A 20,981-nucleotide genomic window follows, 5' to 3' on the forward strand; every position below is an offset into this window, starting at 1 on the left:
GCATTTAAACTAAGGCTATAGTCATAAACCACTAAGTTAAGAGCATGGTTTTGAGGGTACTGCTGTTGTTGAATTTTTATGATGCATTAAAGTGAAATTTAAGAACAGCATAGGTAATTTTTTACCTGTTGAATACAGCCTTGCATGGAGGTTGATGCTAGTAGATTTCTAATGACTAGCTACTCACTGAAAAGTGGAATTATGCATATTTGGAAATTGAGATCAAAATCAGACTGGTTTCACTGGATTTTTCTTCCCCATGAGTGAAATCGGTAGGGAATAGAAGGACACTCATGGTTTTTATTTGTGTCTTGCAATGCCATAAGTCAATGGAAGTCTGTTATCATGCCCTCCTCTTTACATTTAGAGGAATGAAGTGGTTTGAGTCATTGGCCCAGGCAGAGATCAGCCTAATGAGTTTCTTGATTAAAACCAACTCTGCAGCTTCCTGGGTTAAAACTCAGTATTATGTTTTCCATTGAAGCTGCTTTTGCTAAGACTGCACAATTAAATGCTGCAAGGTCAGTTTGCAGACTGGTCAATGAAAATGCACCTAATTTTTCCACTGAACTACAAAATGCTCTATTCTGTGCCTGTGTGTTAATTAATACAGGCTGACAGTAATTATGCAGTGGTCAGTAATTTTATAGGATGTGGTCATACATAATACAGAAGATAAATGTTTTTCAAAACTGAACTACTACCGGTAACAAATCAATTTCCAATGAGGGCGAAGATTTCTAGCAGTGGTTCTGCAGTCTCCTGTCTCACCCTGCCAACACAGACAGTGAAAATACTTCCCTTTAAGAAGGGGTACCATCTGGGATTAACCAATCTCTGGAGCAGTTACCACTGAATCACCAGCCCAAACAACAGAGAGGCATCAGCAATGAAAACAGTCGAGTCTTTCTGTGGAAGGCACTTCCTTCCTTGTGTTTCAGGAACAGTAGCTTCACTTTGCTCCCACCCTCAGGATGGAAAAGTTAATTCTTCTAGAACATTAATGTGCGAAGTGGATGAAAGTGTCTGTAAATGTGGATATGGAACACATTTTTTGGCAGGACTTCTATTGTACTCTAAAGGTTTCCATTCTTCTGTGCCAAATAACTTTTGGTAAATGATATTACCTTTCTGAGAAGTTTTTCTCTTTGCTATTAACTTCCTACAAAAGGTAATAGCTGAAACAGTTACTGATGCTATCATTAAGTGCCCTCTGGATCCTGGAATCTCCTAAGTGCTACTGTCTAGTCCACAACCAAACATTTACGACTGTGGAAGCCTTAATGTAAGCATGTACATAGCCCTGAGGCAGGCAGAGGGATCACTAAAGGTTTTTGAAAGTTAAGAAAACATTTAACTAGTCTTTTAGGTCTGGTGCGGCTTTTCATGATTTTGAAAGATTGAGCAGCCAACTTTCAGTGTGTCAGTGAAATTCATGTATTAATGTGTGAGAACAGGCAACTAATCAGACCAAGTCCAGAATAGAGGTTCATTAATTAAACATAATTAAGGATCTAGTCCTGCCCTTTCTTATGTTCTCATTAAAGAAAAAAAAACCAAAAAGACCACTTAGGTTACAGTTTACATCTCCTTCTTTTGAACCACATTTCTATTTCATCTATTACCTCATAGTAAAACAAATGCAAGTTATCAAAATATCACTATCCATGCTAATGTATACTTCTAAATAGCAAGGGGAATTAAAAAAACTTTAAAGCAGTTTACAATGCAGTGTTACACGGAGGTTATGGGCGTGGAGAGATGGCAACACCATTCAAAAATAAAAAGAGAAGTAAATGGGCTAACTGGCTGAGTCTGATGATTAGCTGTAGAGGGTGAAGGCTAATGAGTGCTCTGGAAGTTGGAGTGGGTGTGGAGTTAGCATGTTAAAATAGCTTGAAAAAACCTGAGGTGCATAAGTCATGGAAGTCGAAAGGAGTCAGTCTACGGCTTCTTGTGTGTGACACTGGTGCAGGATAAACAGCTTGCTGTCTGTAATGGATCTCTTCCTGAACTGGGACCACGACCTCTTGATGTGCTGATTGCGTTATTAAAATTCAGTATCTGTGCTTGGAGAGTATCTGCTTAGCAAGGACTGTCAGTGCTTAGTAGGAGGCACATTAACTAGGGACTTCGGATTTCCATTTACTAACTTCACAGCATCTTCATTGCAAAGTTCTTTCTGATTTTCAGTCCTGTTGCTGCAGTCAGTTATGTTGCTGACGGCTGCAGTCTTCTTCCAAGCCATTAAGTGGAATACATTTGTTACTTTTAAAAGGGACCACCACTTGCTTCATTCCGCTGCCTGTGCCCTAAATGATGCATGAGGTGCTTAAGCGTGAGTGCAAAATGTCGCTGCGTACGCCGCCGCACAGCTGCAGGGAGCGGCGGGGCTGCGGCGGGCGCGCCCTCACAGCCTGTGCGGCGGCGGGGCCGCGTCCCCGCCCCGCCCCATCCCATCCCTTCCCATCCCGGGAGCTGCGGGGGCCGCGGGGCCGGGCGGGGGCTGTCGGGGGGCGGAGAGGGCGGTCGGGGTGCGGAGAGCCGGCGGGTGGCCCCGGGGATCGATCGCCTGTCGGGGCTCCGGGCAGGGCGGAGCATCCGGCTGTGAGGGCCGCTGGAGCTGAGTCCGACCCCGCTGGTCCCGGCGGCGGGCGTGGGGGGTTCTGGCCTTCAGAATTACAGGAAAAAGCGTGACTTGTGCTCTGCCGGGCAACTTCCTATTTTGTCCGTCCTTTCTCGCGGGGAGGCAGAGGCCCCTGTTAAAACAAGCGCGTGTTCTGCAGCTGAGGTAAGTGAAAAATATGTTTTCAGCAGAGGGGTCTCTGCTCACGTTCATTTATGTGAAGTGGGAGTGTGTGGAACTCCTGCCCGGACTGTTACTCCCGTGGATCCCTGGCAGTGAAGCCTGCTTGCATTCGCATCTCTCCAGGCGTTCGTCCCGGACTTGGGGCAGGACATGCTTCTGTGTCTCTTCGGGCCAAAACGATCCTTTTGGTTTGTTTCTTTCAAGTCCATGAGACAGTAAGAATTGAAACTTTCTGTTTAGCTCATTGCATTTCTCACGATTTCTAAAGAATGCAATACAGATGCTTGGCAGTGGTTTTCCTAGTGTGTGTAATGGTTAAGAGTCAGTTCTCAAAATGTTTGCAATGTATGCAATCATCAGGGGAAGGAAAAGCTCTGATTTAATTGCTCTCAGCTTAATTTGTATTCACTCTGATTTTCTCTAAGTGGTGAATCCGATTTAAATGTACTGGTCCTAGGATTCTTCAATGTTTGCAATTTCTGCCTTCTGAGAAAAATATTTTTGTAATGTGCTTGCGTACGTATCATAGTGAGTATCATCTTCATGCTTAAACTGGGGAAGTGTTACTTGCCTTCTTACCTGGAATGGACTGCATGATTTGTCTTTTGGGAGTGGAGGGTCTGGAGCACGGGTCCGGTGAGGAGCAGCTGAGGGAGCTGGGGGTGTTTATCCTGGAGAAAAGGAGGCTCAGGGGAGACCTTGTCACTCTCTACAACTGCCTGAAAGGAGGTCGTGAGATGAGGGTCAGTCTCTTCTCCCAGGTTATAAGCAACGAACCAAGAAATTGCTGGAAGTTGCACCAGGAAAGGTTTAGATTGGATATTAGGAAAACTTTATTGTCAGAAAAAGTTGTCAAGTACTGGAACAGGGTGCCTGGGAAAGTGGTGGAGTCATTGTCCCTGGGGGTATCTAAAAGGCTTGTAGATGTGGCACTTGGGAATAGGGGTTAGCGCTGGACTTGGCAGTGCTGTGTTAATGGTTGCACTTGATGGTTTTCTGGAACCAAAATGATTCTATGATTGCCTAAAATAGTTGAAATACAACTTCTGGACTCTATCTGTGAATTAAGAAACTGATTGGGCAAGAGAATGTTTTTGTGCTTGAAGGAAGCTTCATGTATTGAGTGGAAGAATGGTGTAGTCAGTTCAGATTTTTCTGTCAGAGCCTAATCTGTAATAAAACAGGTCTCAAAAGGAGTAAAAAGGGGAAAAGAAGCAATGGGCTTATATCATAGAGGTTACAGTATTGAAGATTAAAGATCTTGATTTTACTATAATAATCATTTAAACCTGAGGAATTTTTGCACGATTTAGTGCTTGTAGGGGACGTTTTCAATTAAAACATGCCATACTAAGAGAAGTTAAAACCTAAATGTGTTCAGTAGTGTTTCGAGACTGATTTGTCACTTCTGTGCCATGTTTTGCCTTGCAGTTTTGACTAAGCTACAGAAGTAATGTTAATAAAGTTTACAGCATAGATAGTAAAGAAAAGCAGGATATATAACCCTTAGGAGCTGATCTGAAGCAGCAGGGTTGTGCAATGAGTCTGAGTTTTAATGTTTTCTAAAATACATTATTAAATATATTTTTCAGACATTTAATATATTACATGTACAGGTACGTTTCAGGGTAATGGTCATCTTTTTTGAGTGTGAAGAAAGTATAAAAGTGAAGTTTTGTGCTTATTTTGTTCTTTTGCCTTCTTATGTCTGCACTGTGTTCTGTGTTCTTCTACTTGCAGTACTGCAGTGATTATAACTATATTCTGCATTTTGAGGTGTAGCTGACTCCATAGCAGTCCAGAAACATATTTGCTTTCTTCCAAAATTTGTTTTATTAATATTATTTAAGTAGATGTGTGTTTTACATCTAGTTCCACTCTTAATTTGAAAGGCAAGACTGGCAAGGGTAAACAAATGCTCTGAAGTAGTTGAGCGAGTCTTCCTTCTGATTTTCTGACAGGTGTGTATTCTGTACAATACAAATTGAAGCCACCTGAATCTGACAAGCATAAAATAATTTGGTCTGGTTACTGTCTTTTCAGTAAGAGCTCTATGTTTCTTTATAGAGTTCAGTGCATGGATCCTCCTACCTTGCCCATCATTTTGCTCACCCAGTTGCTTGCCACACCAGAGACAGCGTGTTCTCCACCAACACAAAGGAGCACAAAGGCAGCCATTGTCTAATAACATCTTACTTGCTGAAACATCTGATGCAAAATCGTCTCTCAAAGTAGACCCTTGTAGCCCACACAGATTTTGTAGTCACACAGACAATGAGCCAAAGGAGGTTTGCTCCAAGACCAGTTGTGTACAGGAACTCTCTTTAAACCGTAGCTTGTCTGGTTTTTCTTTGTCAGTGAAAAAAGAGCAAGGGAGGATGGTGCCTGAAAGCAAAATTATGTCTGGTAATATAACCATTTAGTTCTAGTGATCCTGATGGCCTCTTTTAGTGAGCACTAGCAAATTGGATGAAATCATATAGTGAAAATTAAAGAAGTGACCCATATATAAAGATAAGGAAAGTAAAACTTGTTTTGTGTTTGTAACTTTTAAGTATTTTGCATGAAAATTCTGTTTCCTTTATGAGGTACAGTGCATTGATTAGTAAAAGAACACCTGTTTTGAAGCTTTTTTATCTATCTGAGCATTTTATACATCAAGATTTATAAAATTACTTGTTATGGTTGTTCAGAGAATAATGAGTTATATTCTATTTTTTCCTATTAGTATCCAGCTCATGTAGTTAAAAGTTTGATTTAAATTCCAATGTAACAGTATTTTGTCTTATAATGTATGAATATTCAGTGTGCTGTTTTATAAGACAACGAAGGCTTTCTCAAAACATGTTTTGCGTCTGTAACTCCAGGATATACTAAGCAAAATAACTGTTATCAGCAGTTATTAGCAGAAGTGACTTTTCCTGGTCACTATGTCCTTCAGAATTTTGGAACAAATGTATCTTATCCTTTTGTGCCTACATTGGCTATTTAGAGACTGAAAGATGAAAAATGGCTTTCCTGCTTTTCAGTTTCCAGTTGGTTTGAAGTTTTTAAATTAACAAGTCATTTTACATGATGATGATTTTTTCTTTTTTTTTTTCTTTTCTCGACGTTACTGTGTTTTTAGAACAAGTTTCTGTGGTCAGCAGTTGATACAGCATTTGAGAGCCTCACTGTGTGGCTCCTTCAGATATGTCTGCCAGCTTAATAGTTTTCTGAAGAGATATGCATTGTTTGAGTTTATTTACTTTAAGTGGTGTTAGTAGATTATGAAACCATTAAGTTTTCTGGTAGGCCATCATAATTTAAAATACATATAGGTTTATTTTCCAGAAGAAAGTGCACCTAACATGTGTTTTTTTTTTTTTAATTTAAAGGTAAATGTTTGAATGCAATTCATCCTGCTCTGAGGTTCAAGTGACTATTTTTGGCTCAGTTAAAGACTGTGGATTATGAAATCAGTGTGCCCATGATCTTTCATCACAGTGTCTGTCATTTTTCCCATAGATAGGCTTGTCAGTGCATAAGTCATAGAGGCTAAAAAGTTGAAAATACCCATTAGCTGTCCCTCAAAGTTACTGCTTCTTCCATTATGTTTACATGTCATTGTCTTCTCTGACCAATGTAGGAAACCCTGCGTTTTCCTCTTCAGATGCTCACTGGTACTCTCACCTTTGGTACAGTCTTGACCAATCATGAATCTGATGCACCCTGTTACCAAAAAGGATGCTGAAGTAAATATTTGAATAATTTTCCTGAAGTGTCACACTTGTGTAAGTGCTGATGGATTTGAATCTTGGAGTTCTGAAAACTCATGGTTACTGCTTTTCCAGGTGCATTTTACAGAACACTGCAGTTGAGTGGCCCAGTGGGCTAAAGAAGAGGATTAGGCTCCTGTCTTTCAGTTCTTGCTGGCTGAGCATAGGGCAAGGTCTGTGTCTCCATGTGGAGTCATCATGGGAGAGCTGTAGCAATGGATGCTAAAGACTAAATAAAAGGGGTGTCTCTTCATCTTCTTCCTCCATAGTTGTTAGAGGAGTGTCAGACTTCATAGTAAAGAATTTCCTGTCACATTCCAGCAAAGATGTTAAAAATTTTTGAAGATAACAGGAACAAAGAATGCTGCTGCATGGTGTCACATCCACTTGGCAGCTGGTTGCAAATAAGGTTCCCTAGAGCTCAGAACGGGGGCCTTATCCTGTTCAGAATCTTTATTGCTGATCCTTACAAGGGGATCCAAGGGTATGCTCAGTCAGTTTGCAGGTGAAACCAAGTTGGGCAGGAGTTGATCTGCTGGAGGGCAGGGAGGTTCTGCAGAGGATCTGCACAGGCTGCATCAATGGGCTGAGGCCAGTGGGGTGAGGTTCAACAAGGCCCAGTGCTGGGTCCTGCCCTTGGGTCACAACAGCCCCAAGTAGTGCCACAGGCTGGGACAGAGAGGCTGGAAAGGACCTGGGGGTGCTGCTGACAGCAGCTGAACATGAGCCAGGCTGTGCCCAGGTGGCCAAGAAGGCCAAAGGCATCCTGGCCTGGATCAGCCATGGTGTGGCCAGCAGGGCCAGGGCAGGGATTGTCCCCTGTACTGGGCACTGTGCACCTTGTGTCCATGGATATGTTGCATGAAAGAGAAAGGTTAGGCCCTCTTCAAAAGGAAATGGGAGTCATGGATGCCCTGGGCAAAGAGAAGGCTGAGGTTCTCAACAGCCTCTTAAACAGCAAAGTTCTAGCCATGTTAATCAGGTGAAGAATGGCAAATGCAGAGACTGGGAGAATGAAGAGCCTAAACCCCCTTTCCTAGGAGAAGATCAAGTCTGAGACCATCTAAGTAACCTGAATGTGCACAAATCCATAGGATTCAATAAGATTCAATAAGATTCATTCAATAAGATTCATCTGTGGGTCCTGAGGGAGATGGCAGAAGAAGCTCCTAAACCACTATGTATAATTTTTGAAAAATTGTGGCTGTCAAATGAAGTGTCTTGATGACTGAAAAAAGGGAACTATAAACTCCATTTTAAGAAAGGGGAATGCAGAAGCGTCATAGAACTGCAAAGCAGTCTCTCCTCTGTGCCAGGAAAGATCATGGAGCAGATTCTCCTAAAAACTGTCACATGGCACATGGAGGTACATGTCCATGTCACTAAGGCACATGGAAAAGGAGGTGATTGGTGACAACCAACATAGCTTTACTAAGGGCAAACCATGCCTGGCAAATTTAGTGGTGTTCTATGATGGGGCGTTGCAGCTTTGGTTGACAAGGGCAGAGCAACTCCCATTAGGTCCATCTGGACCTAAGCAAAGAATTTGACACTGTCCCACTTGCCATCCTTGTCTCTGTGTTGGGGAGATGTGGATTTGATGGAAAGACCAGTGGGTAAAGAACTGGCTGGATGGCCACACACAAGGAGTTGTGGTCAACAGCTCCGTGTCTGCATGGAGACCAGTGACGAGTGGTGTCCCTCGGAGTCAGTCCTGGGGCCGATGCCATTCCACACCTTTGTCAGTGACATGGACAGTGGGACCGAGGGCAGTCTCAGCAGTTTGCTGATGACACTGAGCTGGGTGGGGCAGTGGGCACAGGGGAGGGAAGGGATGGCATTCACAGGGACCTGGACAGGCTTGAGAGGTGGGACCATGCAAAGCTCAGGGAGTTCAGCAAGCCAAGTGCAAGGTCCTACACCTCCACTGGGACAATCCCAGACACACCCACAGGCTGGGCAGAGAAGTGATTGAGAGCAGCCCTGTGGAGAAGGACTTGGGGGTGGTGGCTGATGAAAAACTCACCATTAGCCAGCAGTGAGTGCTCCCAGCCCAGAAAGCCAAGGGAATCCTGGGCTGCATCCAAAGGAGTGTGGCCAGCAGATTGAGAGAGGAGTTGTACCCCTCTGCTCTGCTGAGACCCCACGTGGAGCACTGCATCCAGCTCGGGTCATCAATATCAGAGGGACATGGAACCATTGGGGCAAGTCCAGTGAAGGGTCATGAGGTTTGTAAGATGACTGGAACATGTCTCCTATGAAAACAGGCTGAAAAAGTGGGGGTTGCTCAGCCTGGAGAAGAGAAGGTTGTGTGGGATCTCACAGACACCTTCCAGTATCTGAAGGGGCCTGCAGGGAAGCTGGAGAGGGATTCTCTGACAGGAACTGGAGTGACAGGGCAAGGAGAAATGGGTACACACGGAAAGAAGGGAAAATTAGCTTAGATATTAGGAAAAAATTCACTTTGAGGATGGTGAAATACTGGAATAAGTTGCTCAGGAAAGCTGTGGATGCCCCATCCCTGGAAATGTTTGAGGCCAGGTTGGATAAGGCCTTGAGCAACCCGGTGTACTGGGAGGTGTCTCTGAACACGGAAGGGAGGGTTAGGATTAGATGATCTTTAAGATCCCTTCCTACCCTTAACATTCTGTGATTCAATGACTCCATGACATGTTGTCTTTACATTTATAGATGTGGCATGTAATGACCCCATGACATGTTGTCTTTACATTTATAGATGTGGCATGTTATTTATTCTTGGCGTAACATCTACACTGTATACCAGAGGCATGTAGTTAAATCCTGGAATAGGATCTGAATAGAAAAAGGTTTCGTGTCCTGAAATGGAGAAGAAGAGCAATTAATAAATATTCTTAAATTTAATATGGGGAAAAGTCTTGCTTTGATGAATTTATTTTTTAATCACTTGAAGAAGACAGCTTTTATAGGCATCTTTAAGTGAAACACGCACATATGGTGCAATTTTCACTCAGTCATGTTCTTTGATCACTTTTACATACACAGCCTCTTCAGTAAACAGCCCAAGAGCTATCTTGTCACATATCATGTATCAGTGTCCTGACAAGCATGTAAAATTTGAGCAGCATTGTGGCCTGCTAAGTCACTACCTTGGTTTCTGTCAAGTAGTAACTACCAGCTGTCATAACAAATAAACAGCTGCTAATAGATACTGGACAAAGTAGAAGCAGGAGGACTGGGCCAAGCAACCAGCTCACATCTGGGAAAAGTCATGGAGGTCTCTTTTTCCCCAGTTATCTCCTCCGTTCACCAACTTAGATGCCTTACATTTGCTAATGTAGTATTTTTTTTCTTAGTCTTCTGCTGTTTTGGCAAGTGGAAGTGACTTATTACATGGCTGAGTACTAGAGAAGAACTAGAAGAGGAGGAAAAGGTGCAGAATGATTACAGGATGAGGAGCAGCCGCTGAGTGTGGATGGAATCTTCAGCTATTTAAGCTTTCTGGTGTGCATGCGAAACTAGCATTTTTCAAAGGCTTCCTACTTGGCATTGCAGCCAGCTTGGTCATGCCTTTTCTTGCAGTTCTGTACTCCACTGTGATGGGATAGGTCATAGTATTTTCAGCTTAAGCATTATTCAGAAATGTTTTTATGGATTGCCAATGCTTCTGAGTTCCAGCTCCTTCTTAAGAAAGTATGGGATCGCTGGAGCTAGTTAAAGGAATGTGATAAAAACTTTGTGTGCTTTATTCTTGGAAAGAGCTGAACTATTTTGGCTGAAATGCAGCCTCTTCTGTCTCCTATCATCTCAAAAACAGTAAATCCACATGTAGGATATCAGCAGAACCGACATGCCTTGCTTGCAGGGCTGTGATCTTCCTGTCTCAGTGGAGATGTGGTGGGATGGTTCCTGTGGCTGGAGTGCTGGAATGGAAGGATGCAGGTTCTTTAGGAAGGGCAGGCAGGGAGATGAGGAGACAGTGTCGCCTCCTGTGTCAGTGACCAGCTGGAGAGCACAGGGCTGTGCCTGGGGTGGGTGAGGAGCTGGCAGCCAGGGGATGGGTCAGGGTTAAATAGGGGACATTGCAGTGGAGACTCTGCATATGAGCAGCCTTGTGCTCCTAAACCCTGGTGTTCATGGGGGTCTTCAACCTTCCCAGTATCTGTTGGACGGACAGCACTGCTGGGCATAGGTAATCCAAGAGGTTTTTGGAATTGTTGGCAGTAACTTCCTTCTCCAAATGACAGTGGAGTCAATGTGAAGAAGTGCTATGACAGACTGTGTTGTCACCAACAAGGAGGGGCTGGCAGGAAGGTGAAGCTCAGGGGCAATCTTGACTGCCATGACTGTGAAATGCTAGAGTTTGATTGAGGTTCTTAGGGCAGCAAGGACAATAGGCTTATTATCCTGGACTCAGGGGAGCAGACTTCGGCCTCTTCAGGAACCTGCTTGGTAGAACACCATGGGATAAAGCTCTGGAGGGAAGAGGGCCTGAGATATTCAAGGGCCTGAGATATTCAAGGGTGATATTCTTCAAGCTCAGGATTGGTGCATTCCAACAAAGAGGAAGGTGGTCAAAAGCACTGGGAGGGCTGCTTGGATGAGCTCACACACAAAACGAGGCCTATACAGGGTGGAAGCAGGGACAGGTAGCCTGGGAGGAATACAAAAAGCAGCCAGGGATCACATTAGGAAAGCTGAAAGTCCTGATAGAATTAAATCTGGCCAGAGACATCAAGGGCAATGAGAAAGACTTCTGGTGTGGTGCTGGTACAGAATACTTGGAAGAACTGCTATTTTTTTATTGCCATCAGTAGTGTAATTCGTGTTTTTGTTTTTTGGTTTTTTGGTTTTTGTTTTTGTTTTTTTTTTTTTTTTTTTTGGTTTGGTTTTTTTTTTTTTTTTTTTTTTTTTTTGCTTGGTTTGGTTTTTTGTTTTGTTTTGTTTTTTTGTATCCCACATATCCTTTCCCTTTTTTTTCCTCCTGTTTTTTTAGTGTCATAGCCTTAAAGTTTACTAAATGCTTACCAAGACAAACTTAAAATAATATTTAATTTGATTTCTGACAGAAAAAAATGCAATGAATGCATTGTTTTTACCATGTTTTTCTCTTTTAGATTACTGTAAAGTTTAATTTTTTAGCAAATCCAAGAAGTTTTTGTGGAAAGAACCATAGCATAGGGCATAACCCCTATTGCCTATATCCCACTTAGATCTCTGTCCAGTGACCTGGATCATACCTACTTCTTGGCATTATCTGAACCTGTGGGAGGAGGAGATACTTTGTTGGGACTGTAAGCTACTGGTATGCCTGTCCTAGTACTTGCCTCCCACCTGGAGCCTTCCTGAGACACAGGTTTGATGGAGAGCTGAAATTCCAGACAAATCTGAAAACCCGATGTGAAACATGGACCCCAACTAGCTGCAGAATACTAGTGCCCACCTGTTGCTTATGAGCATAGTAACTAGAGCTACTTGTCCAGGAAGTAGGAATACTGGGCTCTAGGCCCTTGTGTGGTTAAGGGAGTCTGACACTTCTATTTTCTACAGGCAGATCTACTTACTAGTCAAAGGAGTAATGTGGGTTGCCATTCATGGTGGAGTTGGGGCACTTTACAGACGGGTTCTTACAGACAGGTTGATGAAGGGTGGGCTGGATGAGCAGTGAAGTAAATTGAAAACTGGCTTAATAAATGGACCCATAGGGTGGTGATCAGTGGGGAAGTCCATTTGGAGGGCAGTCACTGGTGATGTACCCCAGTGGGGAATACTGGATCCAGTCCTGTTCAACATGTTCATTAATGTTCTGGATTAGAATGCTGTGGCAGAGCCTGCCAGTGAGTTTGCTGATGACACAAAACGGGAGGGGGTGACTAATACGCCTGGGGGTTGAGCTGCTGTCCATAGAGACCTTGATAAGCTGGAGAAATGGGCTGGCAGGAGCTTCAATAAGGAGAAGTGCTTCATCTAGGGAAGTACAACCCCAGAGAGCAGTACAGGGGCCTGGCCAGGTGGAGGGCAGCTTTGCAGAAAGTGCTCTGGCAGTCCCTGACACCAGCAGAGTATGAGCCGGCAATGTGCCCTTGAGACAAGGAATGCTGGTTTCCTGGGCTGTTAGGACTACAACCAGCAGGGCTAGTGAGGTGATCCTGTCTCTGTTCAGCCCTGCTGAGCCCACGCTTGGCGTATTTAGCCCAGTTGTGGAGTCCCAATAGCAAGAGAGGCATGGACACACCAGAGAGGGTTCAGGGAACAGCCACAGTGGCAGTCAGTGTACTGGAGCATCTGCCATATGGGAGCTGTGACTGTTCAGCCTGGAGAAGAGAAAGCTCAGAGGAGGTCTTGTCAGTACTGAAGAGCCAGAATCCTCCCAGTGATAGGACCAGAGGCAGTGGGCACAAGCCGAAACACAGGAGGTTCCTTCTGAACTTCAGGAAGTACTTTTTTTTGCTGTGAGAGTGAATGAGTACTGGAGCAGGTTACCCAAGGAGTTTGTGGACTCTCCATCAAAAGAGATCTTCAAAAGCTTTCTGGACGTGGTCCTGGGGAGCTGACTCTAGGAGGACCTGTGTAAGTTTGGATCAGATGGTCTGTAGGGGTCCTTTCCAAACAAACATTCTGTGATTCTGTAAGTGCTGACAGCAGCAGTTCAGGCAAGGAGAGTGTTTGATTTTTGTAATTTTTCCCTATGGAGCCCTAGAGTCATCTGTCCTTTAGGAAGAAATCAGTCTGTTACTTTGGTTTCCTCCTTCTCAACCTAGAATCTGAGTTTTTTTGTGTGCACAGTAGTTCAGTAGTTCTTCAAAAAGAAAGGCGAAGAGAGGTGCCTTCCTGTGTCTTTGCAGAGTGCACTGAGGTCTGCTGCCAGGGCAAAACTGGGAAAAAACCAATACAAATTCACCCTCTTTTGGGTGAAAGGTAACTTGGACTGTTATCAACTTCCTGAACAATTTGTTTACTAGGTGGTGATGAACAAGATAGGCAGATCATTCCTTCTCCTGCAGGAGCCTTCATTTTCAAAAGAATTCACTAGATGAATCTGCTTAGGAAAGACTAGGCAGGCTGAATGTCAAGTGAATAGAACGACTTTCTTACCAGTTACTTATATGATCCTTGGAAGGTTGAACACGTGTGTGGGTTGGATTGCCTTCAGCAGTGTTTTAGGTACATTTGTCTTTCTATTTTTTGTCAGAAATGTATGCAACTTGTCTTAGTAAAACTGCATCAAATTTCTCCATTGTTCAGGAAAGTAACATGTAGACAAAGCAATACTTTACTTGAATACAAATGAGAAAAGCTGAGTAACATTATTAACTCTGACACAAATGCTAACAAAGTATTAAAAGGGCATCTTCACTTTACTTGTAAAAATAAAAACCACCATTTTAATTTTTATTTTACGACAGCATTTTCTGCTCATACTTACTGAGAAGAAAATGTTCAGCAATTTGATTTGGATGTTTGTCCTTCTCTGCAGCTCTGTAGCAGGTATGTTTCTGGATTATTAGCACCTGTCTTACCATAAGAAGGTTTTCCAAAAGGTAACATTCTCCAAATGAAATTTTGAAGAGTTCTGAAATATATTGCAGCTTAGTTCTAAATTTTAGTCTTACTGTTTTAATGTATTTTTTGATATCATAAGTAATAATGATAAATGCATGTAAATTACATAGGAGTGTTTTATAAAAACAGGCTTAAAGTACAAGACTTAATTTAGGGCTATTAAAAAAGTATCTGAGTGGAAACTTCCTCATTATTTCTGTGAAGTTGTTGAAACATCACTCTAATATATAAAAGCTATTGTAACACAGCAATTAATGTGAGCTGCATTTTCAAACAGGAACGTCTGATGTGAATGACTAACAACATTTTATTTTAATTCTGTATGAAAAAAATTAATTATTTGTAGACAACAAAACAATTTACCATTTTTCCTCTAGTATTTTAAGAGGAATATGGCTATGCAATGACTTGTATTTTGTTTTTAGGTGAAAACGCTATTAGAGATGCTGACATTTTTCCTTCATCTCCTGAAATTGAAAGAGGATCCTCCCTGGAACTATCCTGCGTTCTTAGAAAGAACTACATGCCACAGAGAAATGCAAGCCACATAATTTGGAAATTGAATAATGAATTGATTGCTCCAGAAAACTATAACATTGTGAATGAGACTGTATCTAATATAACCATCCATAATTTCACATACAGCAAAGCTTATGTGCAGTGCTTAATGGGCAAGAAACTACCTTTGGTTCACACGGAAGTTAAATCTGGCTGTAAGTAGAAAGGCAGAAAAAATAATCTTAATTCTTTTTAACAACTTACTATAAGAATTTTACTTCTAAAACATCTACTTTTGGTTGTGTTATTTTAAAACACATGTATTCAAGTATATATATACACACATATATATACATATGTATTTATGCACACATATAGGGGTTTTTTTTCTGAAATAAAGCATGAAATTACCAGCATTCCTTACTGACACGGCTCTATAACCTCTGTGACCCTGACTTTTGCCTAGCTGAAGTTTTCTGTTGAGTTCCAAAGGTAGTGGGTCTGTTCCTTTGGTTATATCTTCTTTCTAGCCTAGCCAATCCTTTCTCCAGAGAGGATTTTCTCTCTAATCCTCTCTTCTAAAGAAATTAAATACACTCTCTTATGCAGAACATTAAAATATGTATACAAATTCTCTAATTTATTGAACAGATTAAGTCCAGAGTATACTAACATATACCTGGGGGTCCCATTCTAATAAAGAAGCAATAAAAGCAAAACATCTATAGGAAAAAACCCAGTAAAAGGTCTTGCATGTCTGCAAATCTTAATGTGCTGTAAGCATGTTGATAAAAGAAAGATCTTTTGACAGTTCCATTAGATAGGACAGAAGAATACTGTTTTGAAAAGAGGGCTTTGTCAACCAGTTGATTTCACTGGGCAGAAGTTCTCTTCTACTCCAGCTTTTAACAGTGAAGAAATTGAGCTGTAACAAGAAAGTCTTTTAGGGTGTTACATTTTTATGGATGACTTCAGACTGTAGAGATTGCAGAAGATTGTTTCCTTTGTGCTATCTTGCTTATAAGATAAAGAGGCCAGAATTAGCGATCTCTTCGTGGTCACACAGATCTGTTTCCCAGGAATTTGTCTTCTGCACTTTCTAGGCTGTGCATGTTTCTCAGATTTGAGTTTTTTATAGGGTAAACAATTAGATATTCTGGGAGAGAAATAAAAGGAGTTCTGAGGAGTTCTGTCTGTCCTGTTATGATGGAGCATTTAATTTTTACTCCAGTTCTTTCTTTTTTTTTTTTTCCGTCTTACTTTCTGGACTCACCTTAAACTACAGGTGTATTGCAGAGGGGAGATGGGGTGTGTGTGTGCTTAGATGTTCAAGACAGTGTATGCAGTGGTTTGATAGAGTTACTGCCTTTAGGCACACTTACTAAAGTATTTATGAGAAATAGTTGGAGAAAATTGTGCTGTCTCCTCAGGGTAAGAAAGAGTGTTTTTGATTTTTGTATTGTGAGAGTTCTGAGAGCAGTGAGGGATGATGAAATGAAGCACTGTGAAGACACTGAATGAAGTTTGCCATAATTGCTTTTTGACCAACAAAATCAGGTGTACATAAAGTTACTTATTTTTACTGGATTTTTTTTAACCTTTGTCACTGTAGTTCGTCCAGATATGCCAGAAAATATTTCCTGTGTTTATTTCTATGATGCTAATCTTACCTGTACCTGGGATGCAGGAAGAGAAACAAGTTTTACAACGAAGTATACTCTTTACCGAAAGCTGTAAGTACCAGATATACTGGGCACTGGGTTACTGGGGTGTGGCAACCAGTTCTCTTCCTCTCTCATCCTGATGTCTTTTTAAGGAAAACTTGAAATCATCATGGAGATTGGAGTCTTGGCATTTCTCAGTAATTTAAATTGATTAATTCAGGGTTGGTAATTGTTGAAAATACTTGCAGTCTGATACCTTTTTACTGTGCTCTATAAAGGAAGTAAACATTCTCAACCAATATTCAGTAGAGAAATATTTATATCAGAGCTGATATTCCCTTGTTCTTTGAAGTAACATTACTAATAAGATTGAAAGTTGAGTGACCATATGCACGAATGGTGAATGGAAACATTTTATGGGAGAGTTTCCCAGAAACTTTCTATGTAATGAACTAACCTCATTGTGGGCGCATAAAAAATATTGCTTCCTCATCTGCTTTAAAAAAGTCCCATCAAAATTCATTAAGTCACTGCTTTACTGCAGTATTCTGCTTGGCTCCAGTGGCATTTAACCTAGTGACTCTTGGAGTCATAAGGTTTCAGTCAAAAAATCCAGAGTTGTCCTTTTGGATTGCTTGGGGGTTTCTATTTACAACTACAAATTATGTGGTCCCATGCTTTCCAGTGTAGAAGCACAGATACTTGGTTCTTTCAATTTCAGTTACATTTTAAATGTTGATTAGGAGCTTGCTTTTTCATAAGTGACTGTGAAAATGGTGAAATCAGTTGTTCCAAGGAAGATCTCAGATAGAATTTTGAATGTGATAGTACAGATTTGTCCCAGGTGCACTTGTCAATCTGCCCTTTATAGTGCTGCTTCTAGTAGTGGTCTTTTTCTGCCTAATCAAGACTCCAGGTAATACTGTTTCATGAAAAGATTTCTATAATATCCTAAGATTATTCTTGTGAATGGGAAAGAATTCAGACTCTGGCGGGTATTTTTTCATATTGTACTAGTGTATGCTATCTTTGTAATTTAAATTATAGGGTAAGAAAATCTTTTTAGTTTTATCTCCATTTTAGCTTTGACATTTTAGGTTTCCATCTTTTTAATGTGGAACTTTCTTACTACTTCTGGTGTTTCTATATTTTATAACTTAGCTGCATTTGTGAAGCCAGAAGTTACAACAGCCATTGAAAGCTTATTTCAGTATTATTCCTTCCTGTATAAGCACAGACTTTTTAGTAACCGCAAAGTGAATTGAATTGCAAAACTGTTTCCAGCCAAATATAAACCTAAGTTTTTATCCAGGTATCTCCCTAGCTGAGTTTAGCGTGTGACTACAAAAGCACTGATACAAGGGGCAGAGAAATTAGGAAAGGGTATTCGTTTGCACAAATATGTCGTCTAAAAATCTTCACTGGTAAAAAAGTCTTGCAACCTCAGAGATATATAAATAATAGCCTAACAATTTGTTTGAATTATTCTAAGAAAGTCCTCTAGTTTCTAACTGCTTTCATTTTTCTCTTTTTTAGGACCTCTGTTCCAGATACAGTCAGCCCCTGCGAGACTACAACAGAGTCATGTTCATTTTTAAATCCTGACAATGCTTATAGTAATGATTTTTGTTTTCAAGTGGAAGCTAAAAATGTTTTGGGTGCATCCTTAACAGAGTGTGTCCCTATACCTTTGCAAAAAATAGGTAATGTAAAAAGAATCAATAAAGATTTAATTTATGACCTTTCCATGTAAAGTTCTTCCAGCTGGTTGGTGTTAACAGCAGTAATTTTCAGCAGTTTCTTGATCTTACTGTGAGGTGGTGAGAAATGACAGGGTGTTGTTTTCAGACTAGGCAACATCTAACTGCAACAATATTTCTTTAAGCTAATGTCTGATATATCCATTATAAATTACTAAGTTTTTAATTATTGAGAAGTTAAGGCCATATATTAAAACTTTTTGTCAACCCAGTTGGTACTCAGACTCTACTTTAATATTTCTGAGTGGTATCAAGTATCAGTGCAACACCTGGCTGCAATGGATTGTGATATTATAATTTCTCAAGGGCCACCCATCGTGTGCTCTGCTATTCCACTTTCTGGTTAGGAATGTTAAAAAACCCCACCTGTTCTATGTGCGGTAATACTTGCACACAGGAGCAATAATAATATTTTGTCTACCTCTTCTCCCTCTGTCCTGTGCTTCTCCTCGGTTCATTTTGGTGGTGTAGTTAAGCAGTAACCCTTATAATGGAATACTTTCTGCTGCAGCACTCATCAGTCACATCCTTTATTCTTGTATTCAGATCTACTGTATTCAGAATACTGTATATTCTTGTATTCAGACTCTTCATTACTTTCCACACTCTCTATGCTAGACATGTCTTTTCTCACTGCTAGTCCATTCTTTTCCCGTTGTCTCCTTTACGCTTCTCTTCCCCTCAGATAATTTCCCGCTAAATTCTTTCCTCATCTGCAGTTCAGTCTTGTCTTTGGCATCCCAGCTCTGCTTCATTTGTGTTCTCTGCTGTCTGGGTAATATTTTTCAGTTCTGATACAAATGAAAGATGTCTGCACATCTGAGAGCAGGTTTGTGAGGAGAACCACAGCATCGTGGAAAGGCTTGGGTGGGCAGGGACACCTTCCACTAGACCATGTTGTTCAAAATCCCATGTAATTAAATCAGTTGTGTGTGCAATTTCTCTTACAGATAATTTCCCATATGTAAAATTATGTCTACAAAATAAACCACCATATGATAAGATGTGTGTTACTGGGATAAGGATTTAACTTCTTGGAACATGCACAGACAGAGAAATTCTGAACTTTTATAGAAGCATTTTCTTCTCATAATGTTTTTGTTTCTTCATTCTAGAGAAATTTGCCCCTCCTGAAATACTTTCAGTTAAAAAAATCCCTGGTATAAAGCAGTTACTTATGGTAACCTGGAAAATGCCTGAGAAGATTATCCCTTTAAAACATATAATTTGCCAGGTTCAATACAGAAACTTGTATTCAAACTTTACCGTAAGTTATGTCATTTTTCTTTTGCATGGCAGTTTCTTTGTGACTAACTTCTTAATATCATAAGAATTTAAGTAATAAAAATGCAACAAGTTGTTTGAAATAATGATAATAACCTTGTTATTTTAGTGGAATTTTACCAGGGGTTCATGATCTTAAGAACATGGTTTGGTTTTCTAGGGTTAATTGTTCCTTTTCTTTTAGTCATTATCTGTTTGGTACATATTGTGCTTCTCAGAATTACTCTGTGGAAGGCTGAGGGATGACCCTAGGCCAAGGGATTACACATGCAGTCAGTAACAATATTTTGTTTTTCCCTTGCATTCTGGTGTTGAAAACAGCACTCACTCAGAACCACAGTATTTGAATCTGATTAATATAGAATGATGTTAAATTTATTTTAAAGTGAATGAAAATACAAATTTTGCAAGATGAAAAATAAGGGAAGTTCTTTTCATAGTTTGTCTTTCTGACACCTAAATGGAATGGTCGTAAAAACCCCCAGTATTTGCATATTTCAGATTATCTGTTCCTATGGTCTTCATATGGAAGGGATTGTATTTGTAGTTTTTCTGTTTCTTCTTCCAAATTAAAGAACAGGCCAAGTTTCTTGGATTGTTGTTTAAATTCATTGAACTGAGATGTCTTCCTTGATCTTACTGTTTTACACACCACATATATAATTTTGGGAAAGAAAAATTCATCAAAGTAGTCATTGGAGCTTTAAAAACATTTCTAATATTAAAGCTGTTTCTTACTAGCATCCTTCTCACATTTTCAAGTGTTGTTACTGTAAATAGACGTACTAGTTCTTGGATTCAGGGTGATTGGATGGGCAGGATGGCTTAGGTCCAGTTGGGGTACTAGAAATGGAACTAATGATTGTTTAGAATACCTTATGTCTTTATCTCTTTGGAGACAAGGCACTGGTGTCCTTGTGTTTGAAACCTACATTCTATGAGATCCTTATGTTTTCAACATTTGGAAAGGACCTCATAGTCCTTGGAGGGCTACAGCTTTATTGTGTATTTTGTCTAGTTTTCAGCACCTGCATTAGAAATCACCTGTCTGGTTTTTTTGCTGTCAAATACAGCCTATGTCCATTTGCTTCCTCAGCTCACGCCTGCATTTTCACACAGACATTTCAGAAGAATCAGGAGCTATCCATGACTAGTAAAGACATAGGAGCTGTTTCTTTGTCAGCACATATATGCAAAAAAACCCCACAAACAACCCCAAAACTAACCCCACAAAAAATCTAACTAAAAAATGTTTGCACAAATGACAAATATCTTCTTGGCCTTTAAAGTTATCTTAATAGTTTGGTGTGAACTGTTTTTACTGAGTGAAAGACATGTGACATGTTTTTGTACTTGCATATACTAAATTTCTAAGTTTCTGATTTTAATGCAGTATTGTTAACAGCCTTTTGGCAAGTAATTAAAACCTAGTATGATCTGTCTCCAATTCTATGTCAGGTTCTGCCAGAGGTTAATAACAGTGTTGGAGCCTTTTAAATTTTAGATTTGTTGCAGAATCTGTTACCTACAGTGGTTTGGAGACCCCTGAATTCACTCTCATAGAAGCAGGTATTTTTTGACAGTGAGTTTCTTGAGATCAGAACAGACTAAAATCTTCAGTTACATTAGGCAGTGCCTTTCCCATTATGGTGTTTGTATGAGTGGT

The 20,981-nt window shown here is 40.6% G+C and overlaps 1 protein-coding gene across 2 annotated transcripts in view; it reads left to right on the forward strand.

Annotated features, from left to right (window-relative positions):
• The first annotated feature begins 2,545 nt into the window (after nucleotides 1-2,545).
• Nucleotides 2,546-20,981, forward strand: part of IL31RA (interleukin 31 receptor A) — a 35,130-nt gene continuing 16,694 nt past the window's right edge. For both annotated transcript variants that reach the window (XM_039709968.1, XM_039709970.1), the window contains exons 1-6: nucleotides 2,546-2,791; nucleotides 13,953-14,034; nucleotides 14,535-14,822; nucleotides 16,220-16,340; nucleotides 17,808-17,974; nucleotides 19,147-19,298. In XM_039709968.1, the coding sequence (XP_039565902.1) occupies nucleotides 13,983-14,034; nucleotides 14,535-14,822; nucleotides 16,220-16,340; nucleotides 17,808-17,974; nucleotides 19,147-19,298 (780 nt within the window). In that variant the 5' untranslated portion in view covers nucleotides 2,546-2,791; nucleotides 13,953-13,982. The remainder of the gene's footprint in view (nucleotides 2,792-13,952; nucleotides 14,035-14,534; nucleotides 14,823-16,219; nucleotides 16,341-17,807; nucleotides 17,975-19,146; nucleotides 19,299-20,981) is intronic.

The sequence above is a fragment of the Passer montanus genome, unplaced genomic scaffold, assembly GCF_014805655.1.
Source record: "Passer montanus isolate IOZ18808 unplaced genomic scaffold, ASM1480565v1 scaffold22, whole genome shotgun sequence".
In the NCBI taxonomy this organism is placed as follows: domain Eukaryota; kingdom Metazoa; phylum Chordata; class Aves; order Passeriformes; family Passeridae; genus Passer; species Passer montanus.